The 11568-nt window shown below is 48.2% G+C and overlaps 2 protein-coding genes across 3 annotated transcripts; both read right to left on the bottom strand.

Moving 5' to 3' along the window:
- Positions 1-6208: 6208 nt before the first annotated feature.
- LOC123070217 (oleosin) lies at positions 6209-7169 on the bottom strand. Its single transcript, XM_044493295.1, has one exon. It carries the CDS (start codon positions 6977-6979, stop codon positions 6482-6484), a length of 498 nt encoding a protein of 165 aa, XP_044349230.1. The 5' UTR covers positions 6980-7169; the 3' UTR covers positions 6209-6481.
- Positions 7170-7381: 212 nt separating this feature from the next.
- On the bottom strand, positions 7382-9348 carry LOC123070216 (protein CHUP1, chloroplastic). Of its 2 annotated transcripts, none has more exons than XM_044493293.1 (6): positions 8864-9348; positions 8613-8744; positions 8349-8530; positions 8121-8250; positions 7823-8005; positions 7382-7724 (listed from the first exon to the last, which is right to left on the bottom strand). In XM_044493293.1, the coding sequence occupies exons 1-6, from the start codon at positions 9275-9277 to the stop codon at positions 7647-7649; spliced, it is 1119 nt and encodes a 372-aa protein (XP_044349228.1). In that variant the 5' UTR covers positions 9278-9348; the 3' UTR covers positions 7382-7646. The 2 variants fall into 2 exon arrangements, with proteins under 2 accessions (XP_044349228.1, XP_044349229.1); XM_044493294.1 differs by having other exon boundaries at positions 7382-7717.
- Positions 9349-11568: the final 2220 nt, after the last annotated feature.

Genomic DNA, 11568 nt, shown 5'->3' with positions numbered 1-11568 from the left:
CCATTTACCTTGCCTCATTGCTATGAGGAATTGAAGGATGATGAGAAATGGAAGAAGCGTGACGGCATCGATGATGTTGATGAGAGCAACAAACGCAAGCGAACAATTGAGTTGGATGAGGAGGAGGAAGAGGCATCAAGTGATGACGGCAAGAGAAGCCCTACATCAAACTCTGTTTTATACTTGAAGCTGAAACGACCAGATGGGTGCAAGAAAGACGCAAAAGAAAAGAAGAAGAGGAAAGGGGATGATGAGCTCAAAAATGCTATGGAAGCTATTGTGAAGGAAAGAAAAGAAGCGAACGAGGTGAGGAAGATGGCAAGGACCCGAGATGCCGCAACTGAGGAGAGGAGGTTGGCGGCCGAGGAGAGGAGGGTGACGGCTGAGGAGAGGAAGGTGACATTGGAGGAGAGGAAGGTGGGCATGGAGGAGCGATCTAGGTTGTTGGAATGGGAGAAGTACTTGTTCTTCTTGGACACATCTACCCTCAATGAGGCGCAAAAGGAGTATGTCAATCTTACCCGTGAAGAAGTCTTGATCAAAAAAAGAGCCATGATTCGCAGCATGGGTGGCGGTGGCATCGGCAACATGGGTGGCGGTGTCATAGGCGGCATGGGTGGCATCGGTGGCGTTGACGGCATGGGGGCATCGGTGTCGTTGGCGGCATGGGGGCATCGGTGGTTTAGGAGCTACCATGGGCGGCATGGTTGCCATGGGTGGCTTTGGAGCTACTATGGAGACCATGGAAGGCATGGGTGGCTTCGGAGCACCTCCGGGCGGGATTGGCGGCATGGGAGGCATGAGTTTTGCGTCTCTCATGGGAGGCACGGGAGCACCTCTGGGCGGCATGGACGGCATGTCTTCCGGTGTGCCAACACCTTCGCATGATGCCGTTGAAGATCTTGCCAACACCGCGCACGACAATGAAGAGGAGGAGGAAGAATCCTCTTCGGATGATGAATCGGAGGAAGAGGAAGAGGAATATGAAGATGAAGATGAAGACGAGGACGAGGCTTGATTCTTGATGGGCCATTCGTTGGTGTGAACTTTTGTGTCATGAACTTGGTTCGGATTTTGAACTTGTTTGGATGATCTTGTGGGCATGAATTTGAACTTGTGGGCATGCACTTTTTATGTCATCATGAACTTGTTTGTGTGATTTAAATTATGCCATGTTTGTTTTGATGTTTGAAATTCATTTTGTGTTCAAAATGTGTCCAAAATGCAACATATGGCAAGCGTCGGTTGCTCGCGCACGCTGCATTTTAGCGTGCCTGCTGGAGCTACGCGCGCGCGCTGCATTTTAGTGCGCCTGCAGGAGCCAGCGCTGGCCGCCGCGCCAAAACAGACGAACGACATGCTGCAAACTGATTTTTAGCGTGCCGCGGGATGGGCGGCTGTTGGAGATGCTCTAAGAAGTATGGCGGTGCCATCTATAGAGCTTGTATCCTCGTTTTATTTGTTGTATTTTTTATTTGCGAGGAAACTTCTGATCTTTTTTATCATGTCATGGCAGTATAAAGAACACATCATAACAAAATATATGTATTCATGTTTGGAGACAATCTAGTGACGACTATAAACAGTGAAACGAGCCAAGACGCGCCGTCATCATCCCTCTCCTCACTAGAATCGAGCCAAACTTGTTATAGTAGACAGTAGAAAAGTCGTCTTGCTAAGGCCCCACATAACTAGCGCACTAGAGCATCAACTGCTGTTGATGAAGCGGAGTATAGATTGAAAGGACTCAATCCACAAATAGACGAATGACCACAAACAAATAATGGGTCCAAGCTGATCCACCAAAGATCACTGACCGAATCCCTCAACATCCGTCACACACCTTTCCACACCCTCCGACGACCCATCACCAAAATAGAGGTTGGACGGGGAGAACCTTATTCCATCTTCAAGAAGTTTGGATCCAACAAAGACCACTAACCGAATCCTGCGAGATTCGTCGCACACCTTCACAGTCCTCCAACAACGCCGAAATAGAGGCTAGGTGACAAGAACCTTATTCGATCTTTAAGAAACCATCATTATCTCGTCTTTCTAAGCATAATACAAACCCTGAATGAACTCGCAAAAACACCTAAAAACATAGCAAGATACCTCCTGCCGGGAGGGTACGTGTTCTTATCCGACACCTATAAATACAAGTAGCGTAGGCATATGGTTTCAGAGAAAGAAAACGTGACACCATTTACTACGCACCACCTTCCTCGCAAATAAAAATTAACTATACCACAGCGATGGCCGCACTGACACATACAAATCGAGAAAAAGAAAACAACGCCAATGTGACACCAAGCTCATCCAACCAAGGGTTCACCTTCATCATTAAAATGAAAAATTATGCGGCAACGCTACGTACCGGCAGATCCGCAGCCGCTCCTTGCCATTCTTAAATTAGCGCCGCTCCTTCCCATTCTCAAATTAGGGCATCTCCAGCCGTTGGCCCCCCCAGGACGCATACAAATCGTCCCCTGGGGGCAAGCCGGCGATACACTCGGCGCTGGGGCGGTTTTGCGCCCAATCGTCGCCCCCAGGCGTTGAAATTGGTCCACTTTGCAGCCCAATTTCGGCGAATAAACGGTTCATATGGGCGAGAATAGCCCCATATTCGGCGTGGTTTCGCCGTGTCTCGGCGTTCAATTATCAACACAATTATTCCTTATCACATATTTCATCACAGAAAAATCAAATACTTCAACAAAATACTACAACAACAAATAGTTCAATACAAATTATATAGTTCAACAAATAAAAACTCGTATTTCATCACGCGGCGTCCCCCTTGAGCCTTCATAGGTGCTCAATCAGATCTTTCTGCAGTTGATGATGCACCTGTGGGTCTCGGATCTCCTGACGCATACTGAGATAGGCAGTTCAAGTTGCCGGTAGCTGGTGATCAACCTCGGCTAGAGGACCCTGCCTGTAGTATGGTTCAGTGTCAAACACTGGGTCTTCTTGCTCGCTCTCGATGATCATGTTGTGCAAGATGACAAAGCAAGTCATGATCTCCCACATTTGATCTTTCGACCAGGTCTGAGCGGGGTACCGAACAACAGCGAATCGAGATTGGAGCACACCAAAAGCCCGCTCGACATCCTTCCTGCAAGCCTTCTGAAGCTTCGCAAACCAGGCGTTCTTGCCTCCTGCCACAGGGTTTGAGATCGTCGTCACAAATGTCGACCATCTCGGATAGATGCCGTCAGCTAGATAGTACCCCTTGTTGTATTGGTGCCCATTGATCTCGAAGTTCACCGGAGGAGAATGACCCTCAACGAGCTTGGCAAAAACAGGAGAGCACTGCAACATGTTGATGTCATTGTGAGTTCCTGGCAATACCAAAGAAGGAGTGCCAAATCCAGAGGTCCTGTGTGGCTACCGCCTCAAGCACCACACTGCAACCGCCTTTGGCGCCTTTGTACATCCCCTGCCAACCAAATGGGCAGTTCTTCCATTGCCAATGCATGCAGTCGATGCTTCCGAGCATCCCAGGAAATCCTCTTGCTGCATTCTGGGCTAGGATCCGAGCAGTGTCTTTCGCATTGGGTGTTCTCAAGTATTGTGGCCCAAACACTGCCACCACTGCCCGACAGAACTTGTAGAAACACTCTATGCTGGTGGACTCGGCCATGCGCCCATAGTCGTCGAGTGAATCACTGGAAGCTCCATATGCAAGCATCCTCATCGCTGTCGTGCACTTCTGGATGGAGGTGAATCCAAGAGCTCCAGTGCAATCCATCTTGCACTTGAAGTAGTTGTCGAACTCCCGGATGGAATTCACAATCCTGAGGAAGAGCTTTCGGCTCATCCGATAACGGCGCCGAAATGTTCTCTCGCCATGAAGTGGAGCATCGGCGAAGTAGTCGGAGTAGAGCATGCAGTAGCCTTGCAGACGATGCCGGTTCTTTGCTTTCACCCGTCCCGGCGCCGAGCCACCTCGACGCGGCTTTTCATTGCTCGCCAGCAGCTGGGCGAGGGCGGCGAGCACCATCAGATGCTCTTCTTCCTGGACGTCGGCCGCGGCTTCCTCCTCCAGCAGTGCGGCGAGCTCTTCCTCCTCATCTGAGTCCATCGCCGAGACAGTCAAAACACCGAACACCTTGCGCTCGGTGGGCGTGTACCCGTCGTTAAACCGCGCCTCCGCGGCCGGAAACGCCCAGCTGCTGCGGGAGGGGCTGCCGCGGCGAAGCGCTGCTATTTTCCGGCGGGGAATGGCTATCTAGCGGAGTAGGCCGGCGGCCGTCGCCGGGATATAGCTAGTGGTGGCCGAGGGCGCGGGGGGTGCGAGGCGAGTCGGGGGAAGAAAACCTTGACTTTTCCCCTGTCGGTGTGGGTCAGGCGTGCTTTTTCCTAGCGCCGGAGCCCCCAACGGCTCCCCAGCGCGCCGGGTTTGACCTGTGACCGCCGGGCGGAAAAAAGGTCCGAACCGGCGATTTTCGGCGTCCTGAGGGCGCGACTGGGCCGTTTTTTCGGCGCCGGCGCCGAAAAAGTGGCCTGGGAAGGCCTGTTGGGGCCACGGCTGGAGATGCCCTTAGTGCGACACTGTTTTGCATAAAAAGCAAGTCATTTTGCTTAGTAAATGCATCTCTTTTCATCCATTTTAATGACAAGTATTTCTGGACGAAGGGGTCCACAACATTAGCTTTTTGTCAAGTGAGAGCGTGAGACAAGTGCACTGCACTGCATGCACAAAACATTGCCTGTCCAACCAAAGACTTACGTTTAATTTTTCTCATATCATTTTGAATGGCTCGTAAGTTTTGAATCAATATTCTGATTTCAAAAGTTTGTATATATTTGAACTCATGTCGCAAAGACGTTCAAAACAAGACTGATTTTCGATACTTTTTAATTGAGTTTAAAATTCATGAAACATGTTTCATATATTTCACTCTGTTGAAATCTTTTAAAGGAAACAATTATAATCAGTTTCACAAGTTCACATTTCAGTTTCGTATATTCTTTTCAATTTCAGAAGCTACATTTCACTTTGCACTAGCTTATTTCACACAAAAAATCACATCTCTTTCAATTACACATTTTTAAATAACACATTTCACTCAATTAAAATAAACCGCTACACATTTTCATATAATTAGTTTCACATATTGACATTACATTTCACTTTTCACTGGCTTATTTCACAAAAGTCACATCTATTTCAATTGCACATTTTTGTAAAAACCTATTTCACTCTTTTGAAGAAAATGTTGCACATTTTCTAAAAGTTGTTTTCACATGTTAACATTACATTTCACTTTCCCTTGACTCGTTTCACACAATCACATCTATTTCAATTACAAATTTTTATAGTAACATATTTCACTCTTTTAAAATAAACTGTTACACATTATCAAATAATCAGTTTCACATGCCGACATTACATTTCACTTTTCACCGACTTGCTTCACAAAAATCACATCTGCTTCAATCGCACATTTTTGTAGCAACATCTTTCACACTTTTGAATTAAACTGTTATACATTTTCAAAAAAAAATCAATTTCCCATGTTCACATTACATTTCACTTTTCCACTGGCTTGTTTCAAAAAAGACAAATCTATTTCGATTGCACATTTTTGAAATAACATATTTCACTCTTTTGAAATAAACTATTACATATTTCCAAATATCATTTTCACAAATTGACATTTCATAATAACATATTTCACTTTTTTCAAACTAGTCAAAATGTATCCAAGATTGCTCTTGTTCTAAAGGTCTTTGCGCCCGAAATTCAAATATATAAAAAGTTTCAAAACCGAGCTTATAGTTTAAAAGATATGAGTGATTTAAATTGTCTAAGATAAAAGAAAGTCTATGAATTTGTTTGGGAGAGAGAAATGATGTCGCATGCATACTACATTCACAAAAACTAGTACTATGGGCCATCAAATTGATACACTAAAATCTAGTACTATGGGCCATCAAAGTCAAACTGTGTCAACTTTGACTAAGTTTATATTTTCTACTCCCTCTGTAAACTAATATAAGAGCGTTTAGTTCACTATATTAGTATTCTAAACGCTCTTATATTAGTTTACGGAGGGAGTAGCTTGCAAAAACATCTTGCATTATGGTACGGAGGGAGTACATATCTGTACGCCATAGCACGAATCACTGGCAAAAACCAGTGGTGTGAGATGTACCGGCAGGTACCGTTAACGCGCAAAGTGACTTTCTGGCTTCATCATACGACAGAGCCTTTTTATTCACCACGGCCACAGTCTCCTGCATCAGTGGCCTTGATCAGCTCCGCACTCACATAAACATACACACGCACATACAGTCAGCAATGTGCAGAGTTGATTCCCGCAGGATCAAGAAATGCATTCAAAACACACATGAAAACGTGTATCAGCACAGTATATACCTCGCCAACGAACCAGTTCCAACTAAAACACAGCGTGTAAAACGTATCCAAACCAAACGGAATGCGCGGAAGGAGAAGCTTGTTCGCCGCCAGCTAGGCCCCGGGCACGGCGTCCTTCATCCGATCGTCCCCTTGTCCCTGCCCGTGGTAGCCCGTCGCGTGGCCACCCGCGCCGGCGAACCGGCCACGCCCACGGGCGTAGCCCACCCGACGCGCGCCCACCGCGTGCCGCCCCGTCAGGCGCCGGTGCGCCCACGTGCTCGCTCTCAGCGCGAACACCGTGAGGCTACAGCCAAACAGCAAGGCGCCCCCCGAGACGATGGCCACCACTGCCACCGGCGCCCAGAGAGGGCTGGTGAGGAGCAAGAGCGGGGCGAGGACGACGAGGACGACGAGCACGACTGACGCGACGGTGAGCGTGACGCCGGTGAGGACCAGGAGGGCGGCCAAGGTGACGGCGAGGGCTAGGTAGACGAGGAGCTGGGCGTTGGATGGATGGACGCGCCGGCGGGACGAGTAGGACGCTTGGCCGCTCCGGAGCCGGGCCGGACGAGGAACGACCGGCAACGAGCTTCCCGGCCGATCTGCCATGGCACGAGCCGCAAGATGGATGGGAAGATAGAATTGCTGGTGAGGAGATGGCGGGGAGGAGTTGAAGTGTGCGTGCTTGTTGGGAACGACGTGTGCCAGCAGGCCAGCGTGTAAGGCATGCACGGCGACGTGTGGCGCCCCGGCACCGATGAGCACAGTGCAACTAAAACAAGCTTTCGTTGCTTTGCTGGAGCAAGACACTGGACATACACACACCAATTGAACAGTCTTCTGCTGAGTTTATCCGTATCCATCCTACTGAAATTTCGGAACTGATATTTCTGATAATTTACATGTGGTTGACTTTGCTCTGGTCCACAGCTTTAAGGCCCCTTTGATTTGCAGAAATTTTAAAACACAGAAACAAGAAAAAGCAAAAAATAGAATGTCATGGCATCCTGATTAAGACAAGAATTCAGGGTATTTGGTTGTGCACATGAAAACTATAGGATTATTCACAAAGATTGGAGTGAAATTTTCGTGTGGAATAGTATAAATGAATCCTAAGGGGGAAAAACCATATGGATTGTAATCTTTCGAATCAAACAACACACGTAGTAGGAAAAATTCCCAGGGTTAGAATCCTCCAAAATGCTTTTGACAACCCTTTGAATCGAAGAGCCCTTAGAGATGTTGGAAGCGGAAAACTGTGACACTGTACACGCTGTTAAGTTGTTCCATCATTATGCCGTCGTTTTAGCTCATCAAAAGCACCTAAGCTCTGAGCGGTGAACCCGCCTGTAAACTAAGATCATGGCAAAGATAATACCGCAGGTTATTTTTCTAGGAGTAGTATGTAAAAGACCTAAAACCGTCCTATGTACGAACAAACATTTCCTTTACCTGATGAACCCGGAACGCGAACCTGACACCCTGATGGAGCAGCACTTCACTGTTCTGCTCTTTCAGACGTTTGAAGAGTGCTGTTTCCCTGGTGTGATCTTTGTTGATGCCTCTTAAACCATCAATCTCCGAGACCACCCGCGTCATGTACTGCTTTGCGAGGTTGACGCACGCCAACTTGACCTGCGGGAAATCACATCACAACGCATGCGAGAATTCAGACGATAATGTCAGCTTAGGTACGCACCCACAATGCTATTAGAGTAACAGCTCAAAAAAGGAGTTGGTGAAAATGCACCTTCACAATTAAACCTGCGTCTGACATCCAGCCAACTGGAATGTCTTGCTCCTTGTACCGTGAGATGAGATTGTTCTTCGTGTCGGCGGCATCCCTATCTTGCAGGAACTTGTGGACGCTCTTCTCTGTTCTGAGAAGTGGAATAATAAACAGGACAGGGGAATTTTACTCAGCGCACTGGTGCATCTAGGCACTCAAGTTACCCAGCCATGAGACAGGAAGACATACTTCTCGAAGAGGGAGTACATCTTGCCGAGCGCTGCGTCGCGGTGGAGCGCGCGGTCATCGACGAAGGACGAGATCTGCTTCTCTAGTTGCAGAAGGCCCTGGTACCTGGCAGCGGCGTCTCGCAATGTGTCTGCTCTTTTCTCCGGCCAGTCGAAGTGCTTCAAGACTGCTTGTTCATCCACCTGAAGAATAATAGTACTATGTTCATCGACTTCTGGTCAATCAGGGAGACGTTTCCGAGCAAAAGAACGAGCGGACACTCACCAAGAAGGAGAGCTCTTCGTCGAGCCATGTCACAAACGCCACGACGTCCTCGATGCTCGCGAAGGTCGCCTCCCGGACCTCGGCGACCAAGGTGCGCACGAAGTCCCCTTGGGTCTCCACATCGGCTTGAACCTACAAGGCCGGCTACAATTAATGTACTCTGCTCTGTGGTGGTAATTAATAAGCACGCAAATTTGTTGCTGCGCTTGATCAAAGAGGAGCTAGGAAACGGCGTATTATTTCGTACTCACGGCAAGGAGATGGGGGGAGTTCTTGGTGATCTCCCCGATTAAGTCGCTCTTGGGAGCCGTTGACCCGCCGGACGCCTTGGGGCCTCGGGAGCCAGCCTGCCTGGCCTCGCCGCGCCTGGTCAGGGACTGGTAGAACTCCACGATCTCGGGCGCGCGGCGCATTCTTTCGCCACCGCCGCCCACAGCCACAGGCGGACGGCCCTTGCCGGGCATTTTCATAGACGGCGGCGGCGGGACAGGACCTCCAGGCAGCCGCGGAGGAGGCCCAGGTGGCGGTGGAATGCCTGGCGGGCGTGGCGGGCCGGTCAACGACGGGCTGCTGGTAGGTGCGGCGGCGACGGTCGGCTTGGTCCGCCTCGGCGGCGGCTTCGGCTTCCTCGGAGCTCTCTTGTGGGAGGCAAGCCGCTCCTCCATCGTCTCCTCGTTCCTGAAAACTTCGCGTGGTGTTCTTGCACACGAAGCAGTTGAACGTCTCCGCTGTCACCCTCACCCTCACCCTACCGGTCACATGCTGCCGTGTTAATTTGCAAACGCGGATTAGCTTGACTTTTGCGATCACGTATGGAGCCGGAGTTGTATCCACTGTTAAAAAAATATTTTTATTTATTTATGCGGAAAAAACAATTAATTAACCGAATAGATGGCATTATTGTACTCATGCACTGCTCGAGTTTGATCTGTTCCGACGAAAGGATTAGGTGGTCAGATCACTAATTCAGTAGACAGTTACAATCAAACCCAATAAGCTACGCGGAAGGGGTGAATGCGCGTGCTATCCACGTCAGCGGACGTCTACTGTAAATGGCAGCCAATGGCAAGAGAACTTTGCGCTGGTCAATTGGATGTAGCAGGGCATTTTGTCTCTCGCAGTCCAAGTCGTATTAGGTACGACACAAAAGGGATCGGCAGTTTGCTTTCTTGGCTGCTCCACGTTGTTCGTTTCTTGCAGAAGAAAGAGAGATTGGCCAGCCCCGTTCCCCATCCGCCCGTTCCTCTCCCTCGGCCGCCGCCAGCACCGCCAACGGTGACCTCCCCCACGGCTGACGCCTCCACCCCCTTCTCTCATCCCCTTACCTTCTCCTCCTCATCATCAACCTCCTTCCCCTCTCCCTCGCCCCAGATCGAGGACAGGTCCGAATCCGGCGCGCCCACAACACTGCTTCGGCTAGAGCAAGGTGCTCTGGCCCTGGTGCTGCAGCCATGGACAAGGTGCCCTCCCATCTCTTCTCTCTGTGTGAGTTAGATGGTGGGAAATGATAACTACATCAAGAGCTACCACGATGCCATCCTCGACACCAGCAATCAGACAGCGGCGATCGCCCCTTCCCGCTTCTCCTCAATCGCGTCCATTTTTCCCTGCTACTCCGTTGAGGAGGTCATCACCGTCTACGAAGATACCGACCTCTACAAGTCATGGCTCCAAGTACGTAGTTGACGCAGACGCACACATCCCGCCCTTTTGGATTCTCTGTTTTTCTTCCAATTTGACTATGGTTGTTCTGAGTCTCTGTCTATGTTTCTCTTCTTCTGCAGGGAGTGAACGTGGTGTACAGGAGAAGGAACTTGAGGAGCAGTGGGCCAGGAGGTCTGACCCTCCCCTACGTCCCCATGGCCAATTTTCTTTTGGAGAGCTCCCCTTTATTCTTGTGAACTGCACATAAATTTATTTATTTGGACATGCTCAGTGGTCGTTGACAAGCAGAAATCTGAGGTTGCGGCAGAATATGTTTTGAAAAATGCATCAGGCAGAACTCTCAAAGATAAGGAGTTAAAGACAACAATGCTCAAAGATTTGTTGTGGGTTCTACAACCTATTTGTTTTCTGCTTTTCAATTATGATTTTTGCCATTTACTTTTAGACTCATCCTCATTCTCTATCTAAATATGTGGTGCCAATGAAATCAGATTTGTTCTCTGGCTGATTGTGCGGATGAATTTGATGTCGAGAATGTCCGTTCTATTGGCGAAAAGACCCCCGTTATTGTGATATTTCTAAGCACACCACCAAGAAACTTTCAAGGTCCTTATTTTAACCATGAGTTGCATCATCTCAAAATGCAGGTGTGTACCAGGAATTCTACTTTGTTATTCTTTTTTAATAAGCACAATATGGTGGTAGTGATGGTTACTGGCCTTTGGAAATGAGATTATCAAAATGTTTCGCCAACTGATACACGGTTTTCCATCATTGCTGCAGTTGCACTCCTAGCTTGATAATACATAGTGATCCCTTTATAGTCTTTATTGTTGACATGGCCAAGTTTATCTTGAAGGAAGTATAGATGGCACCTCTATGACACATTTTTGCTGACTTAATTCAAGCTATCCTGCTGGACTAACATCATACATGCAGAATGCCAAAAGGCTTTTGGCAGATTTGTAAGTGCATCTAGTGCCCCATAGTGATTTTGGTGTATTGAAGACTTATAGGCTAAGGGACTAATGTGTTTATGAGTGTACACATGCCATATAAGTCTCTGAGGAGTTTGATAAAACCGATGAATGTCGACCCCTACAAATGAATGTCTTCAGTTGAAGACTTTGGTTTTCTTGAAGACTTTGAAATTGAAGAAATTGGTGTGACCTTGAAGATATTGATATTGATGCGAGGACTATGAAGCGTGAATACTTTTGTTTTCGTAGTTTCATTTTCCTTTCTTGAGTCATAGGAAACACCGTACTGTTAGAGGGGGTCGAGGTAAAAC

The sequence above is a fragment of the Triticum aestivum genome, chromosome 3B (assembly GCF_018294505.1).
Source record: "Triticum aestivum cultivar Chinese Spring chromosome 3B, IWGSC CS RefSeq v2.1, whole genome shotgun sequence".
Classification (NCBI taxonomy): Eukaryota; Viridiplantae; Streptophyta; class Magnoliopsida; order Poales; family Poaceae; genus Triticum; species Triticum aestivum.
This window is presented reverse-complemented; position numbering and strand designations above follow the sequence as displayed.

Bases quoted from the DNA above. Each gene is read 5' to 3' on its own strand.
- LOC123070217 (XM_044493295.1), bottom strand. From the start codon at position 6,979: ATGGCAGATCGGCCGGGAAGCTCGTTGCCGGTCGTTCCTCGTCCGGCC.
- LOC123070216 (XM_044493293.1), bottom strand. From the start codon at position 9,277: ATGGAGGAGCGGCTTGCCTCCCACAAGAGAGCTCCGAGGAAGCCGAAG. The intron at 8,251-8,348 runs GTATGTCTTCCT...TCCACTTCTCAG, and splicing joins ATGTACTCCCTCTTCGAGAA to AACAGAGAAGAGCGTCCACA. The intron at 8,006-8,120 runs GTGCATTTTCAC...GATTTCCCGCAG, and splicing joins ACGCAGGTTTAATTGTGAAG to GTCAAGTTGGCGTGCGTCAA.